The 19,088-nt window shown below is 29.6% G+C and overlaps 1 protein-coding gene across 1 annotated transcript in view; it reads left to right on the forward strand.

The window, feature by feature from the left end:
* Nucleotides 1–19,088, forward strand: part of trh (PAS domain-containing protein trachealess) — a 130,604-nt gene that overhangs the window by 33,939 nt on the left and 77,577 nt on the right. Inside the window, exon 3 of the mRNA XM_015515335.2 lies at nt 283–327. Coding sequence (XP_015370821.1) covers nt 283–327 — 45 coding nt within the window. The remainder of the gene's footprint in view (nt 1–282; nt 328–19,088) is intronic.

Below are 19,088 nucleotides of genomic sequence, written 5' to 3' on the forward strand. Positions count from 1 at the left end.
AATTTTCAGATAATAGTGCCTATGCATGCTGCAGGTACATGGTATACGTATTATAAATTATAATAATATATAATGGGCGTTATTATTTATTATGAATTACGTATTGTGAATGAAGTGTTTCGTTAATAATTATTATTACCAAAGAAACAATGACTTCGCCTGTTTTAATAAATTGTACAATACTGGAAAAATGTATTAAATATAATAACTTCATAGTACTACTACTATTTATATATTTTTACTCTTCTCCTAATTTATATTATTATTTTTTTTTTTTTACAGGAAACCGTTGTCTGAAGATGGTCATTCCCCGTCGGTGAATGCCAGGTAATTTATTCTATATATTTATAACATGATGTAATGTCGGAAACTGGCGAACGAGATGCGTACATATACCTATATAGGACCTAGGTGTTTCAATATAGATAGTTTTCTCGGTGTACAAATCAATTATTATCAGGAGGCACCCAAATGTCCGGTTTGACTGCTAAAATTTATTGCCCACTAACTAATAATGTGTACGAGAACATTAATATACAAATATGCGTTTAATTTCATGTATAGCATACACACACACACACACACACATGTATATGTATAGATTATACGATGGAGCGTACCTATACTGGTTTCGTGAGGATAATATTATAATCCATAGCCGTGGACTTCGGAGGTTAACGCAATAAGTCGGAGATACGCCTACGACTGGAGATGATGATAATAATTAATTATTACAAAAAATAAAAATAAATATAATATATTATATAAAATGTAAAAACAACAACGGTCAACGGACTCTGTCGGAATACATACGTATATGAACCATTTACAGTGTACCGATGCAGTGTACAATATAATAATGTTAAGCGCTATTAATGTTTGAAAAACCACCACAATATTAATTATGATTAGAACACATTTTTAATGAATCTAATGTTATGTAATTGGTAACATTTAAATAAATTATACTATTAATATTTACCGTTGGTATATTTGTTCAATCAATAAAATTATCAATTGCCGTTTATGGGATTTAAATTATCAGTGTTCTTAATGCTATTAATTCGATAGCTTTGATCCGTCAAAAATAATTGAAAATATAGGTAGGTACCTATTTCTTATAGTTTCAAATTTTAATTACTTGATAATTATTCATTTTTGTACGATAATTTAAATTGTAAGCTGTACATAGGATTATATTTTCAACAAATAAAATCCAAGTCTCAGAAAAAATTGGTTACATTAAAAGAAAATTTAATTATAAATAAATAGGTAATATTTAAATTATTGATCTGTAATATTTTTTGCAGTGTTCAGATTCCCTAAATATTTTTCGATGGTGATAAGTGTTTGTTTTCACTTACTCTTACTTTTATAGAAATCTTTTAAACTTATCTACCGAAAACCTAATTTAATTCAAAATTTCCATTAAATAATAAACATTTTGAGCTAATTGTACGACAATTGGCGCTTTGAAATTGTAGCCCGATAAAATGTCCTAGAAATAATGAAAATATCTCATCCTAGTTAAACTAAATTTGCATTATCTATTTGTTATCTTTCTAAGATTATCAATTCAGATATATAAAAATAACTTTTCTGTTATCACTTTACCGCCATCATAAGAAAACAGTCAGTTTTCAACTAAAAAAAATTCTAAATTTATCACCAATTATATTTCTCTGTTTCATAATGCTATTTTATGTATATAACCTATAATGATATGTAAGTCTATAGTACGCGATCTATTTATAGAAAAAGAAGGAAATATTTCTTGGTTAAAAATTATATAGTTGAATTGTATTCCATTATAAATTACAGTATTTTCATGCACTATATAATAGTATGTCGGATTATGTCGACAGTTTCCAATACCTAGCTTACCAACGTAGATTTAAAATATCGTTAAAAATTGATTTTCGAGTTATTCGCGGTAGAATGTTTTACTGGCATTTAACTTTGAAAAAAAAACATATTGTTAAAACAATTGAAATGCGTGCAGAAAATTTTTTACGAAATTGTATTATTTGTCGTGTTTATTTGCGCTTGTAATATCTTTGAAATATAAACACTATTATCTGAGATACAATCAACTGTCATTATTATTGTGATTATTTATTTTTATTTGTTTTTCCTATTTATTAGAGTACCTAAATGGTATTGCTATCCTATATGTGTACGACGGACGGATGGTCGCCGCTTGATCGATAAACAAGTGTATAGGCACTATTCCTGCCGGTTTTCAGCTATATAATATAGTTATAGTTAGGAATAGGATTTACTATTGAAGTGGCTTATTAAAAAAAAAAAAAAAACATTACCACTAATATCGATAAATGGGTACGCGCATAATATATAGGTATAATTTATTCGTACATTCGTCTATATAATCTATACATGATATACTGATGTGTGTATATAGCGTATTCTATTATAAATGGCTGATTTCAGATTCCCATCGTTGTTTACTTGCACAGAAGCAACAAAAACAATCAATTTTCCAAGGATGTGCAGTATATAATATAAATACACAGAGAGATCCAAAAACCATACTTTATTGAAATATGGCATTGTTCCGGACAAGTGCCGTCAGTTTAGGTTCGCTTCACGGCCGATTTCTGTGTGCACACACATCACACGCACTAATGGGAAATACCTACTCACATTTTTTTACTATCATTCTCCGATTTCATTGTTAAAGGCTAATACCTAGGGGATGTCTTAATTTCGTCGGTGGAAATTTCACGCACGAGGCCCCCGTATAGTCCGTCCGTTGACCATAAACGATTCTCTTCGCTGGCATGATGGACGAAGTTTATTCAAATATTTGAACATAACATATTATATATATATATATATATATTGTTGTACGACTGGCGACTGCACCGAATCGAAATGAAAATAGATTTAAAATAATATTGTTAAAAGACAGTTTTATTATTACGAGACGCTAAAATTATATAGGTACGTCATCATATTATACGAATTCTTAAATTACTTTTGGATTATATACAGTCCATATAAATCATATGACGTAGAATGTTGTATGTACCCGTATTGGTTTTGTATTTAAATTACAAATATGACGGATAATCTAAAAAAAAAAAAAAACTAGGATACAGAATCAAAAAAATCGCAACGTTTCAATACCGTTTGTTGGTTTAGTCGTTTGGTATACAAGTGTACAGCAACTATTATAAACTTTTTCTCGTACGCTAGAGGGTACTACACTACTACGTGCTAGGAAATATGTTCCTCGGTATAGTTATGTCACAGAAAAATATATAAAAACTTGTATGATTAATCCAATCCTGCAATAAGTATGATATATAATACCCAACATTACGTTTACTAACTGCTTTTGGTTAATGCTCGTGTATTATGATATTCGACGTTATTGCATCGGTGCAAATAGATGATTTTTAGTAAAAACGATACTATTTAGATATTACGAGCACCTACTATAATGCGAATATTGTATTTACATCACACTAGTATACTACATAGAAAGACGTGTTCTTCACTTGTTCGTAATAACTAATAATATTTAATTCTCGGTGACGAGACCACTGCAGACAGACAAACATTATACAATACAAGACGCAATCGGATGGAGTATGTAGCCTAGTTTTCGCTATTTTACGTGCTCGTTCACCTTCCATTGATCGGGTTTTTCGTTTGCTATAGTTATACGGGTACCATTGTCTTACCGGTTATTATTTGTTTTTTACCCTATCAAAACGTTAACAGTGTTCCAGTCGGACCGGTTTCAGACACTGTTCAATCATGATCACCGGTATAAATCTCGGTTGTATTGGGGTTAAAAAAAAAAAAATGACGATAAAACCATTAATTGACAAATAAGCATCCCATGGTTTTAATTTTCTGATGAAGCCCGAGCGGACAAAATCGGTCGGGTGATTATTAACGCTCGGTAGGTATATAATAATATTGTAATATATATATTACGCGTATACTGGCGAGGCCTGAGGTAATCGATTCTCGGCGCTTCGTTCCTAATAAATCCACCACGGAAAATTGATATGATTTTAATCGTCTCTTATTATAGTTAACCCAATAACGTGAATATAGCCATAATAGTACTATAAATTACTCGATTTCCGCCGAGAGTGTGGGATAAAAAATTATTCAGTGAGAATACAACGGTTTACTCACGGCGCCGGTCACTGGTCAGCATAAATATTAATCAATCTCAAAAAATGTTGATGTTATGTAACACGGGTGTACTTTTTTAGATTAATATTATTTTTTTTAATTATTTGAAATGTATTTTGTTGTAATGCATACTCATCAAACGAATATTATATTATATATTTCTTAAATCATATACACAATTTGCATAAAGAAACTTGGCACAAATTTACAATGGTAATATAGGCACTAGAAAACTCGTTTCCCTGTACAAGTAAAATGTATTTAATAGCTCTCCATAACAGTTAGTTTGTATTTGTCCAGTGTGAAACTCATTCTAAAACATTTTGTGCAAGTGGTGAAAAATAAATCAGCATTTCACTATCGCACTATTAAAAACTTTCGCAGAATGTCAATCTTTTTTTTTAAAACAAGAATTCAAAAGATGAGACCACTCGTATTTGTTGTAAAGCTGTTATACATCATACTGCTAGATGTGACTCATCTATAGAGTATAGGTATAATATGTACATTGTACGTAATATATAAGTTACTCTAAAATAAAACTATGATTATTAATTATCTTCATTCTTCATACTAATTGTATTGAGTTTTAATCTAATAAATCCAAGCCGTATATTATAATATATAACATAAATTCAATTTATCATCACAACAATACCATAATAGGTATATTATCATAAGTTTTTGATTTTGAACGATTGTGATTAACGAATGAACGTACACATAATAAAGGACTTACAGTTGAATCATTTTTTCATTGGAGTAGGTACTTCGAATATTTAGTTCAGAATTTATTGAGATAAGAAATTGTACACAAAAGTTGTTATTTGACCGATTTTTTAATCATTCTTTAGTTTTATATATTTAGCTTTAAAATACAATTATTAAACATCGTCGGTCAAACTTAGCCCCTCTCATTACCTATCATTTTAAATGAAATAATTTAGTTATTATCATAATAATTAAATTAATATAATATGCCAGTATTTTATACACTGTGATGTAATCGATTATCGAAGGATCGAAAGAACACATTGTAATAGATGTATTATTTTCATATACTATTTCTAGATGTATATTATATATTTTTTTAATTTTTAGGTATTCGCACTACCTAATATTGTCATTAATTTATAAACTTTAACGTCAATGTATAATAATAATAATACATCCTAATTTTAAGGGAATGGACAATCTTTGATAGATTTTCTGATTATAAAATAGAATTCAGTCGTATTTGTATGGGTATAAGTGTTATGTAGATTTAAATACATAATATACTAAGATACCCACACCTTGGTATTTAAGACGTTTAATTATGAAAGAAAGTGGTTTTAATTGTACGTTAAACATTCAAATCTTAAGTTTTAACTAATTTTGTCATTTATCATTATTATTATTTTATTGTTTTATTAAAATATTGAACTAAATTTGATATAGTATAAAATTACAGAACTAAAAATATTCAGTGTTACCGTATAATGGGCCATAACTACATTTCAGTTGCAGTAATCATATAATCGATTTATGTAAAATATAAATTCAATTGTTGAATACTGGAGTCAACTAAACACCGAGACATATTTATTATTAATACTATTATGCGTGGTACTTTACGGGAATATTAATCTATTTGGTTTTTAAGTTATAATCATTTGAAGCTCATTTATTAATTTATTTTTTGTTTTTATTTTTTGTTAACAATTTAATATCATACAATAGTAAATTTTGAGTAATTTAAACAGCTGGACAGCGCTGTCCTGCACGAAGTTGTAAAACGGAGGGCAAAATGTATAGGCTGACGATATCGCGGTTCGGTGCGGCAGAGCCGACCTATAGTCGCCTTTATCTTATAGTTACGTAACAAATAATTATATTATATAATATGTTATATAATAACATATTACGGTATTGAACAAAATATACTCTTTAATAATAAATATAATATATATATAATGTATACGTAATAACTTAAACTGTAACTTATATTATACTCCATAGTCTGTATTGCTTTTATGGAGATTTTTTTTTTATTTATTAGAAAATATTTACAATCTGTACAATCAATACAATAAGTAAATTCAAGAAAAATGTTTATTTATGGAGATTTAAAAAATATTTCACTAATTTTTCCTCCCGTTAAACAAAAATCAGGCACGCATAACATTAGTTAAATAGCAACAAAATGTTAAATCTTCATAAGCACACATTTATATTTTCTTTCGATTCTTATTCTTTTATAATATTATTGTACTCCACACTGCACGAAGGACACGAGAAACACTCTGTAATTATGTAGGCCATTGTTTGGTAATATGTCTTCGTGTTAAACCGGCTTGTAAATGCATATATATATATATTATATGATGCATAGAATGATGAGAGAAAAAGATACACTAATACCATACCATATAATATATATACATATAATAGTCATAATACATATATTATAAAAATGCTAATCCGACCGACATAATTACTGACGTTTTGTAAAACACAAAAAAAAACACGCTAGTGCTTATTACTGATGCATTTTCACACCTATTGTGTACCTATATACATATGTTACGTATACATATTCCGCATTCCATCATCTATACGGACCAAATCTATTAGTGTTCATCTCAGACGGCGTCCACAATAGTATAGGTACATGGGTTTAGATTTCATCGAGATGAATAACTATATTCATCGTAATATTTGTAAACAAATAGTTTTGTGCTGATGATATTAATATACACGTGATAGGGTCTATGTACCTATGTTATAATTTACGAAACCTTCATTAACGTTCAGTGTCGTTCTATAAGTCCTCAGACTAGCCTGTTTAGACATTCAAAGGTAGCCAAGTTTATGAAAATAATTAACTCAAGCTAAGTTAATAGGACACTATACGTATGATCATTATTTAAAAATGTTAATCTATTTCTTTTAATTATGTATAAATCACATAAAGAGTGATTGTGTCAATCTAATCTTATAAAATTATATATCAATATACAACATTATTTTATCAAGAAAAAGAACAGAAATGTTTGTGTTATTATACTCGAAGTATTGGATTATTTTTATTTTATATTTATTTTCTATGTTTCATTGCTTCACATATACTTATTGTACCTAATTTGTACGGATTGCATATTACCTAATACAATTTAAAATAAGTTTAAGAAATATTAATATTTACGTATTAAATATGTTTTTAACTCGATGGATTATTTTTAAATCAACTGAGAAAAGCTAAGTTATTATAAGTTATAACTGTAAATTAAACTAGTTTAATTCATAAGTTGATTAGAAGATAAACTGCGCAGTTAAGTAAAAATGTTTAAAAAACGTTACTTTTTAACTAGTTAGTGCCTACCTTTGTAGATACGTTCCCGTTAAATCAACTGTGTTACATGTAAGATAAAATTACGGAAGCAATTCAAAAGAAAATTGCACTGCAGTTATGCACAGGTTTGTCCTATATTTGGTTTGGTGTATAAAGTAGAACACAATATTCACAATGTTCTGTTCATACAAATTAATTTTAACAAAGTTTTCCTCGTCAGAAATAGTATACTTATCTACCGAATCGAAATTCAAATGCGCAACACAGTTTAATTTTCATCGTAGCGCCCCGATGATGATCAATTGTACCTATGTCAATAGTCGCTACACACCAAATAGGTACATAATATTTCGGTTATCGAAAACTTCTGGATAAAAAAAAAAACTAAAATATCTATAGTCTTCGATCAATTCTACGTTATAAAAAAACTACCTGTTCTGTACGACTTTTATATATTATATATTATTGAATGGGTAGTGCATATTTTATATGCTTTTATGCTAAATAGGAATTGTATTATACGATACTATACGTATTTAGGTGATGAGGCGAAAAAAAATCTTATTCGTGATGTTATACCTCCCTAGATATTGCAATCCTATACTTCATTCAGACAATGTACCACATGATGTTATTCGAGTATTTGACACTGAATTATGTTTTATTATGCCGTAAAATATTAAAAATAATATATACACGTGTAATAACTAATAGGCATCGCAGTTCTATAACATAATAATATTACGCAGAGACTCGGTCGAATTTCACATATGCAGACCATTGCGATAAAAATTATTTGACGTCAATCGTTACCTTGTGGTTACAACCGTGGTAGTAGTATATTAAAGGGCACCAATTTAAATATACTGCAAGACTACCGCGCTAGACGAAAAAAAATCAATCATCTGATCATAATAGTATATGAATATTGTATCGTCGAATTTGCAGTAGTTACGTTCATAAGGCCGTATTATAATATAACGGTACCTGTCACATAATAATAATATTATTATCGTCGCATTCAGCGGACGAAAAAAAGATGTCGCGCACCCGCTAATTTGTATATTATATTCTCGATACTATAATAATAGGTCATTATATATAGGTATTTAGGTTGTATGTTTTGTCTGTCTTTTCAATTGTATGATTAAATTGTTCTTAATACTAATTTAACTCCCTATCACCAACGCAAACGCGATGCACTTAAAGGTGGTAGATATATATAGTATTATTTTATTTCATATACGTGTCGGTGCGTAAGTTTTAACTAAAACGGTACATTAATGCATTTAAATAATAATAATAATAATAATAATATAGGCGCAGGGGACCGCGATGAGTGCAACAGAAATATATTGTATATGCGTCTGGTCTTCAGCGGTCACCGCCGCCAAAGATTTGTCGTCCCGGCGGCGGTGCAGGCGGCCATAATATAGCGACGGCGGCGACGTGATCGGCCGGTCGAACACGTCGCTCGCACGCGACGAAGGCTGCGACCGAGTTGAATGTTAATTGGGCCGGTGCAGGTCCCGGGCCACGTAACCCGTAACACGCGCGGGTCTATCGTCGGCGGCGGTCCGTCTGTTTCTTTCTTTTTATTTATTTTATTATTATTATTTTTTATACATTATTTTCACGTCCTACGTCATCGCCGGCTCGCGATCGGCGTGCGCGCGCTGGCCGGCCTAGGTCAGGGGCATTTAGCATGCTGATCGGCGCTGCGACTGTATATATACGCTATTATAGCTGCGACGACGGACACGCGCCCGAACGAAATGCATACACCCGAACGTGACCCACAACCGGAGACGAACGTCCTACGTCACGTACGTTCGGTTTTCAGTCGTCGTCGTCGTTGTTGTTGTTGTTGTTGTTGTTGTTATTGTTGTTGTTGTACTTCGTCTACTTACACGGTATAGTGTTGTCTATAGGCCTCATCTCCTCCATCGTCAACTCGTCATCGCCACATCGTATCGCCCTCATTGCACTTCATGATGATCATGACATTATTGTATTAAATTTTACATCAGCAATAATATCAAACTTTAGATAGGTATTAAACTATTAAACTATTAAAGCGGTATACAATAACATTGTCGTGGTCCGAGAAAAGTTCTTCCTTATCAAAATGACTGACTTACTAATATAGGAATCGTTATTATATCGCCAATTATGTACCCGCGTAATCTACCGATTTATAATACTTAGATTGAAAAGACACCTGCACAACACCACGTGAAAATTATCCATGAAAGTGGTTTTGCGTGTGACAAACTTACGGAGACAGTTTCTCAGTAGGTACACATCACCACGTTTTCACGACATTTTTGTTGTTGATATTTTTAAGACAGATAAAGGCAATCCAAATCATTCATTCGGAAATACATTACTTTTTTATTATAATTATTAACAATAGTGACAATTCAACAATTGATATGAAAAAAAATAAAGGTGCTTCAATATACATATAAAGACGTTATCCTTCATGTGACTAGTGTGAACAATTAATAAATCTATTATCGTAAATGTTGCTTATACTCATAAGTTTGTAGTTTGTATCATGCGAAACCATCTATTTATGAAATCGAATGTTAACGCAACAACCGTGTGATCAGTTTTAAAATACTTTGAACTATTAGATATACCTAACCTATCTTTTAGATTTAAAATTTTAATCCTTCTCAATATTCTATACTAACATCTGACAGTGTCTAATGCCAATACGTAAAACCCTTTAAATAGCATATTGTGTTACGTCCTCTTAAAATATTATTTTATCAAAAATAAATGTGAAATAATATTAGTGCGACAACTGGGTAACCTTACAGTTCTTAATTTCTTATATAAATCAGAAAACAGAACGCTATACGTCGGACATGCTAATAATATATCGTTATATTATTATGGGTATGTTCTGAAGGGATTGATATTTTTTCATTTATAGATTGTCATTTGGACTGTTAAGTTTACTAGATGCACTCTGTATAATTCGATGCACGTCAAGCTTTCGGATTAAATGTTATATTACGTACATAATATATTATATCAAACTTACGTCTTATTGCCTAAATCCGTTCGTCGCGAACACATACGATAAACCACATTTAAATGGTGTCGCGTCAAAGTGTCGCAATAAAAATGTCGTGGTAAAAATATCGCAACAAAAACGTCGTGATAAAAATGTCGCCAAAACAAAAATGTCGCAGGTAGTTATATTATCGCCGAAGTCGCCGATGTGGCTCGTAGTTTCGGTTTTCGTTCAGTCGTACATAAGGTTAGATTAGATAAAATACCTACGAAATAGTTCAGTATACATATTAGGCTGGGGCTATACACGGCGATTTCCGTTGTCGTCGAAAACCTATATGTTTAAATCAGAGAGGCTATACGATTTCGCCGCGAATTAATTCGCCACGATATTCGTCGTCGGCCGATGATTTTTTTTAAACCGCAAAACCGTCTCTTTCCATAACTTTTAATATGTAAGAGGCTATACAGGTATTTTTATTCAACGAATTTCGCGGTGATTATTACCATAGTACGGTATTTTAATACAATATTATTGTAGATAACATCGTAAATATCATAAACATAATATATCTAAACAAATTATTTCACTGCGGGTACGAAAAAAGTATATATATATAAAGTAAACGAAAATGACTGAAAAATGAACAGGTACCGTACGTGCATGCTCACACATGCAATGTGAATGTTCTTGACTTCTTGAACTAAGCCCACCAGATGGGTGTAGAATTTTACTATAGAATTATATAAATAACTTCGGAACTGAATTATGGCAAAATTGTGGTAGAAATATAATATTTTGAAAATCGCGGCGAAAATATTGAACGAATCAGTCATGCGAATTCGCTGTGTATATAGCCTCGCAGAGCGATATTCGCCGCAAAATTCATCGGGTGGATTTCGCGGCGAATAGTACCGTATAATAGTATATAGTTGTATATACCTACCGTAAAATAGTACTGTATAGCCCCAGCCTTAGTGTGTAGTTAGTGTTAGTGTGTAATCTACAACCATAGCAGAAACTCTATAATATAATCTATACATTGTGTCATTTGACTATTTGAGTACCTATATAATAAACCAAAAAAATGGAAAATTAGGTACTCAAGTTTAATTCTTTTTTATACAAAAAATAAAATAATACAAAGAAATGTCGCGGTCGATTACATTCATCTGAACAAAATGTAGTTCATACTACTGAACATAACCATGTTGCCGATATTGCAAAAGTTAAATCTAAAGAAGCAATGGCAAGACTTAAAAATATTGCAAAAACTACTCAACTTAGTACCCATTCTGTGTTTTTTCCATTTAACCCAATCTATTTGACGGCGTGTACAATCAAATGGGCTACAAGTTAGATATACAAACGAATCAAATTTTGCACTTGAATTAAGAAAATTAGCAGCCTTAGCTTATGTACCTGAAAATAATGTAATTTCAGCATTTGAATCTCAATTGGATTCCGAGTTTTATAGAGAAAATGAAGAGAGTCTATTAGATTTAATCAACTATTTTGAAGACACATGGATTGGAAGACCCTGCCGGAGAACAAGAAGAGCCCCTTTATTTTCTATATATGTTTGGAATTGTTATACCTACATTATTGAAGTATGATATTCCACGAACTAACAATTTGGTCGAGGGTTGGCATAATTGTTTTAGTTCAAAGTTAAGTTCTCGTCATCCTGCGTTAGAAACTCATATGGATATGAGTATATGATTATATTATATAATTTAATATTAATAAATAAATTATACCTATTATTAAAATACATATTTTGAGTTTTTACTATACATATTTATGTACCTACATATTTTTATTTCATAAATACACATAAATCCAAACCCAATTATTATAATATTAATATTATATTTTTCATATTCTTGACATCGCGATATTTTTGTATTCGCGGCTTTTTTGTGTTTACGTCTTTACGACATTTTAACCACGACATCATGACGTGTATTCCATTTAAATGTACCCAAAATATGAAATATTAGTGATGATGGTTTATTGGTTTGGAGACCTGCAGTTGTACAAATGTCTCTAAAATTCACAAAAACAAAAAAAAAACAGTTGTATAAAACTCGCACAATTATCAGCTTTCTGACCAATGTTCAATAAACTGTAGGTACCAAAGAGTAAAAACTAAATACAATATACACACCGAATACATACATGAATGGTAATTATTGTCTAATTCGTACGTTTGCAGCTAAGTAGATCGATTCTTAGTTTTTACTCTTTAGAGTCTCGCTGATTTAGATAACGTAAATGATAAAATTCGCTTTATCAGTTTGTCGAGATAATCTAACCTATATACATCATTATAATTACCGACTGCATAATCACTATTAGGTACCTACCAAATATAGATTAAATTAGTAAATTAGTTTTAATAAACGTTCTATAATATCGAAGGTACACTAATAGAATTACAATAATCATTATCAACGTTGATCACTAATGTTGAATATTTAACATAGTGTTTGAAATAATTGAATTGCAGTTCATACAATTGTATACCTGCAAGAATATAAGAAAATGCGAAGACGAAAAAAATCAATTTTAAATGCAATGATGCTTTCGAATCGTTTAATATTACCGTTCAAATGTGGTCTATACGGTAGCCTTTCGATTAACTTTCCACGTGCTTTCGTGTATGAGGGGAGAGAGGTATGGATGACACTTTAGAACGGTCGAAAAACGTGAAGCAATTTCTTTGAAGTGAAAAAAAAACAACTACCTCTAACGGTTCGGATAAACGCGCACAGCGATCGTGTTTACTTAAATCTTGTTGACTTTTGTTCCCCCCTCTTAACGGTTAACACCGTGTCGCAGAGGTCATTAAACGTATTCCGATAGAAGACAATAAAACTATAGAGTAGGGGAATAAAATTTTACGACCCCTTATCGTGTAGAAGGTTAACAGTGGAATCAAAAAAATTTCCTCCTCGTCTTCGTCGTCGTTGTCGTCAAAAAAAAAATCTAGTAGATGTTAAAAAGCTATATGTACCTACTAATCTTGTGTGCCATCATCTTTCACACAATATATCATCACAAAGCCACTTGATTTGTTACCGTTGTCCACCGCCACCAGTCATTCGGCCATTTCATTTGCATAACAGATAAACGCCATTACCGTCGACACGGATAAAAACCGCCAAGGTTCCTATACACTCTCGTATATAATATATTAATATGTGTGTATACCATATTATACTTACCGAGTTTAAAATGTTTACGTAAAAATTTAAAAAAAAACACACACACACACAATCCATCTATACATTACACACACACACACACACCTTTGTACACAACGACGCACTCTTAACCAACAACCATATAGTTACCTATATAATTATAGCCACGATGGACCAGCGCTGGTTATTATTTCCCTCGAGTGTACGCACTAGCATACTGTACACCCTTTCATTAAGACAGCTTTTAATGTATACAGGAGGGTGTATAAATAAGATTATAATTTGTCTGAAAGGACACTCGGAAGCTCACTCGGAAGTTAATACTACGGTTATAATAGTAATATTTTCATATATTTTGTTCCTCAGCCACCAATTATTATCAGAACTGTATTTTATTACACGCGAATTTCTTAAGTGACGGTAGTGTTATAAATAAACTAAAAGTTTTTTTTGTGTTTTGAACAAGAACATGATAATCAAATAGCCTAACGAAGAATAAAATGTTACATTATTACTCAAATAAGTACATCTTCCTTGTTAATTTTTTTCAAATTTAAATGTAAATTATAAAGCTAAAATTATCTAACAAGAAGTTTTTAAGGATATAAAAATATATGTTTTAATTTAAAATACTCTTCAATTTGCAGAATTATTACAAACAATAGTAATTATACTTTATAAGAAATTAACTAGCCCAATCCTTATTATGAAAACGTCGGTGACTCAATTATTATATGTTATCACAGCAAGTACCTACTTGTATGTAATACAAATTATTGGATTCAGTATTATAATAAATTATTTCGAAAATCGACAACTTCAATGTGGTATTATTAATTATAGTATTACATTTAGTTGTGGTTATTTTTTATTTATTGACATTAAATAGTTGTAAAATTTATTGTTAAAATAAATGAAAACTGTAATTATGTGTAACATGATCAACTTCGTTAATGGGCAATCGTTCAGAGAAATCGTAAACATTTCTTCATCACATAAAATTGACATATACAAACGGTTATTTTCTTCCATAAAGAGTTCTTTAACCCTTTAGAATTTCTTGGAATTATTAATTAAAATTGTAATAATTAGTTTTATAATATCAGTAACTTAAAGTTGATATTATAATTTTACGTATAAAAATATCTTTGTTGTTGGTTAACCAAAAATAATATATATTTATTTGGGACTGAAATTTTCCATAATAATACTTAGTCTAGATATTGACTTATAATTTATAAAATATGATAAATTTAAAGAATTAAAATAATACCAAAATTTATGTTTATATAATTTTGTTAAGTTCATAGTTTTATATTAATAACAATTTTAATTTTAATATTAATAATAATTTGATATAACCTAACCATGATGATGTTATTCATACTCTTACATTTACTAAGAAATGGCGAAACGCTAAACTGCAAAATAAGTTTTAATAATACACGGGAAGTAAAAAAAAAAATTAATTTATTGATTTTTTATAATCTATATAAAACTAATTAGTTTTGTACTGAATGCATTTGTATATAAAAAAAAAACATATTATTCTATTTTTTTTTTTATTTTATTTAAACCGCCATCAAGTTCAATCAAACTCGTCGTTGTCGTACCATAATCATATAACTAATAACGTTGGATGTAATAACAATGAAGGTACCTACAAGGAAAAAACAACGTCCACCATGTAATTAGTGGACCATGGAATTATTAGCCGCCACGACGGACCTAAGTCGGTAAAATCATTATGCATGTAGAAGGATTTTTTTATACATATATTACACATAATATGTGCACTCACAAATAACTTTTCTCCTACTAAAATATGATCATACACACACTACTATGACTCCCTCTGCTGTGTATTTTTAATTATTTTCAGAGATATCGAGTCTCTCTAGGACCCTACCCTTCCTATTGCACATTATAGACATACTCGTATGTAATCGCGAGTCTCACTTAATTGGGTAACACCCACAACAGCTCACGATTTATAAGGTTCTTAGCATTCCGTCACAACAAACTGGTTGGGACACGAACGAGTATATTGTGTTGGCATTATTCTCGTTACCAGAATCAATTTTATTACGTATACATTTTTAACACACAAACCTAAATGCGATTTACATGCATATTAATGTACGATTCGTGAATCTTCTATCTGCAAAATGGACAAAAGTTGCAACACTCATTTTGAATAAAAATAATTTTTTCCTACAAAATGTTAACGTATACACAAATATGACATCTGATTAAACGATTAAAGCATAAGTTAGTTAGATTTGTTCAGTCCATGTATAATGTATATGCTTATGCCAAAGTATGATTCTAATTTATTATCACAGCGCCAAAATAATTTTCTTATAATATAGTTTACTTTCTATATTTAGACACATACATAGGTACATGTTATACCATTATGGGTTAAACTATAATATAAAATTGCATTTGTTGAATCGTTGAGTTGAAGTTGTGTTATATTTTAGTTACTCAAGTCCACGGTGACACATACGTCGTAATCCTTTTAGAGGGCCAAAGTCTAAAGAATGTAATTATTAACCTTTCCCTATTTTACTCCGTTATTTCTTTCGTTGTCTTGATATTATTATTATTATTATCGTTGTGTGTTGCACGCCCTTCCAACGGCGTGTGGGTTAATCCTACGTACAAGACCTTCCCTTCTTTCTCTCCCATCACCATAAAATCGTCTTCAAGGGTGGTTGTGTGTCGTGTGTAGTATGTGTCTGCATGTATGTATAAGTCGTGAGGGGTGCGAAAAAAAAGAACCAAGGGTGCCAAATTTTATCGGTAATATGTCGTGCTTATAACGTTGATCGTTGTTCAATAGGTTCTATGTTTATGTAGATGTTATACGCACTAGAAAATAAATTATATAAAATATAAAATCTCTCTTCTATTATATTCTTATATATTCTTATATTATATTATTTTACAATATTACCACTGTGTATAAAGTTATCTTTTAAAAACATAATTTAATGGGTTTATAATATTAATTTAACAAATGAAACAATTCAAAATAATGATAAATATTCAAGCATATAATAAAGTTTTATATTGTCGTAACTTCTATGGCACTATCGACAGGAACAATTGATAAATAAAAATGAAAATAATATGAGTATATTGTGCATTTTTGAATATTTAGGAATTCTAAGCTCTAATTATATATTGTAAAAGAATTGTAAAAATATATAAGGTAATATTCATTTATACTAATACATAATGAAATACATAGGTTCTTATAATGATATATAAACATTTTTAACGAATCGGCGAAACTACTCACAATGATAAAAACTTCTTAAATCTGTTTATATTAATAGTTTTTCATTTGTATACAGTGATAAATAAATTACAATTAGTTTTAAATAAATGTATACATTATAATATACAAACTGCATTATATTATTACTATCCACGGTCACATTGGCATTATATGTAGGTGAACAAGACTAATTTCATATTATCCTCTAATTATACATGGCACACGACTGGACCAGTCTATATAGGATTACACGCGTCAGCTGACGGGTCAAAGGTGAGAAAGGGTTGTGTTTGAGGGTTCCCGTTTGGATTACTGGACATTAAAATCAATAGTGACCACGGGATTAAATATTAATTAAATTTTGGATTATTTTTGGTCAAGAGGTTCAACAGAGATTAAATGGAGTGTGTCTATTGTGATCTCAGATTTATAAATTTATACATAACTGAATACTTAACTATTTAGTATTTATGTATTTCAAGAACAATTTATTTATATATATATATATATATATATATATATAAAATATAAAATTATATATATACCTACGTAATAAATGTTTTTTTTTTTACATAATTTAATTGAATAGTAATGAATTATTTTAATGACTGCAAATTAAACAGGGGAGTAAAAAATGCACTATATTCAAGAATCAGCTATAAAATATCACCCCTGAAAACAGTTACAAAGGAGCTTTAAATAAAAATAGGAATGGAAAAAAAATTCAAAAACATTGGAATTATATTTCATTTAATTTAAACGTTCCTTCAACACGAATATTTATTAAAATACCGTATTTTTTTCAATTAGCAATAAACATTACTTTTTTTAATTGTTTTAAGTATTTAAAATAATAATTTGTTGTTTGATAATACAATTATTATTGTAATTATTATCAAAATAACCGTATGTAAAATAAATATCAAATAATTAACTAAATATTGATTATAATATTTATTTTTAGCTTTATCGAAAATATCTTATAATTATTATACTTTTTGTTGTCTTAAAAAAAAAAAAAACTAAATATTAATTAAAATTGAAAGCATTTAATCAGATAAGATTTGACGTATTCAATAAACCACCGGACCACCCACACTAGTCCATCTTCTATATTATGCGGATATCCTATCGTAATTATGATTAAATACTTATTGTTCATAACACTAAAAATGTATTTAATTTACATTTCTACAGCTTAAATATCAAAATTTGAATGGGTATATAAATATATTATATATTGGGTGTAACTACTTACGAATTCTAGACAATTTAAAATATGCGATGGTGGTGACCAAGAAGAAACTAAGAAATTTGTCATTTTATTTACAACTGATAACTTCTCCTATGAAAACATCAATACATAATAATACTATATTATATAAATATGTAATTACACATCACATAGTAAATCAACAACGATTGTAATTTAATCAGTTTCTTCCGAAAGTATAATGTATATAAATAGACATCATTGGATACAATAGTTAAATATACATATTATAAACATTGAGACCACACTTTTTTTTATAATCAACGTAATAATTTGATATCAATTTTAATAAAATATTTTCAATTGTTTTGTTTCTCATTTTTGAGATATTTATAAATATTTTAATGCATATTAAACAATTATTGATATCTTTATACCCTATTGGTTACTGTAAAATAATATATATATTTATTACATGGAGTTTCTAGCTAAGTGTTGAAAGTGGAAAATCAACTCAAAGTCTAAAATCATTGTTGTATCAAATTAATTTCAGTAGTTACATGTAACGATGTATAAATTATTAAAAAACAATAACCAAGATCTATGACATATGTTTACTTTAATATTTTTTTTACCTAAGGCTTTACCTTGTTGCTGCAGTTATAATATAATGTCAATATAAAATGGTCAATGGTTATATAACATCAGTTATAACTGCAAGTCTAATTTTTTTCATTATTGTTATTTTCTGACAAAAATATCAATAAGAACATATTTTTAGGCGTACCTAAACGACGACGTAGTGAATTTTCTTAGAGAACATCACCTGAAATACTGTG

Source organism: Diuraphis noxia, unplaced genomic scaffold (assembly GCF_037042655.1).
Source record: "Diuraphis noxia isolate RWA-SAM2 unplaced genomic scaffold, SU_Dnox_SAM2 contig0002, whole genome shotgun sequence".
Classification (NCBI taxonomy): Eukaryota; Metazoa; Arthropoda; class Insecta; order Hemiptera; family Aphididae; genus Diuraphis; species Diuraphis noxia.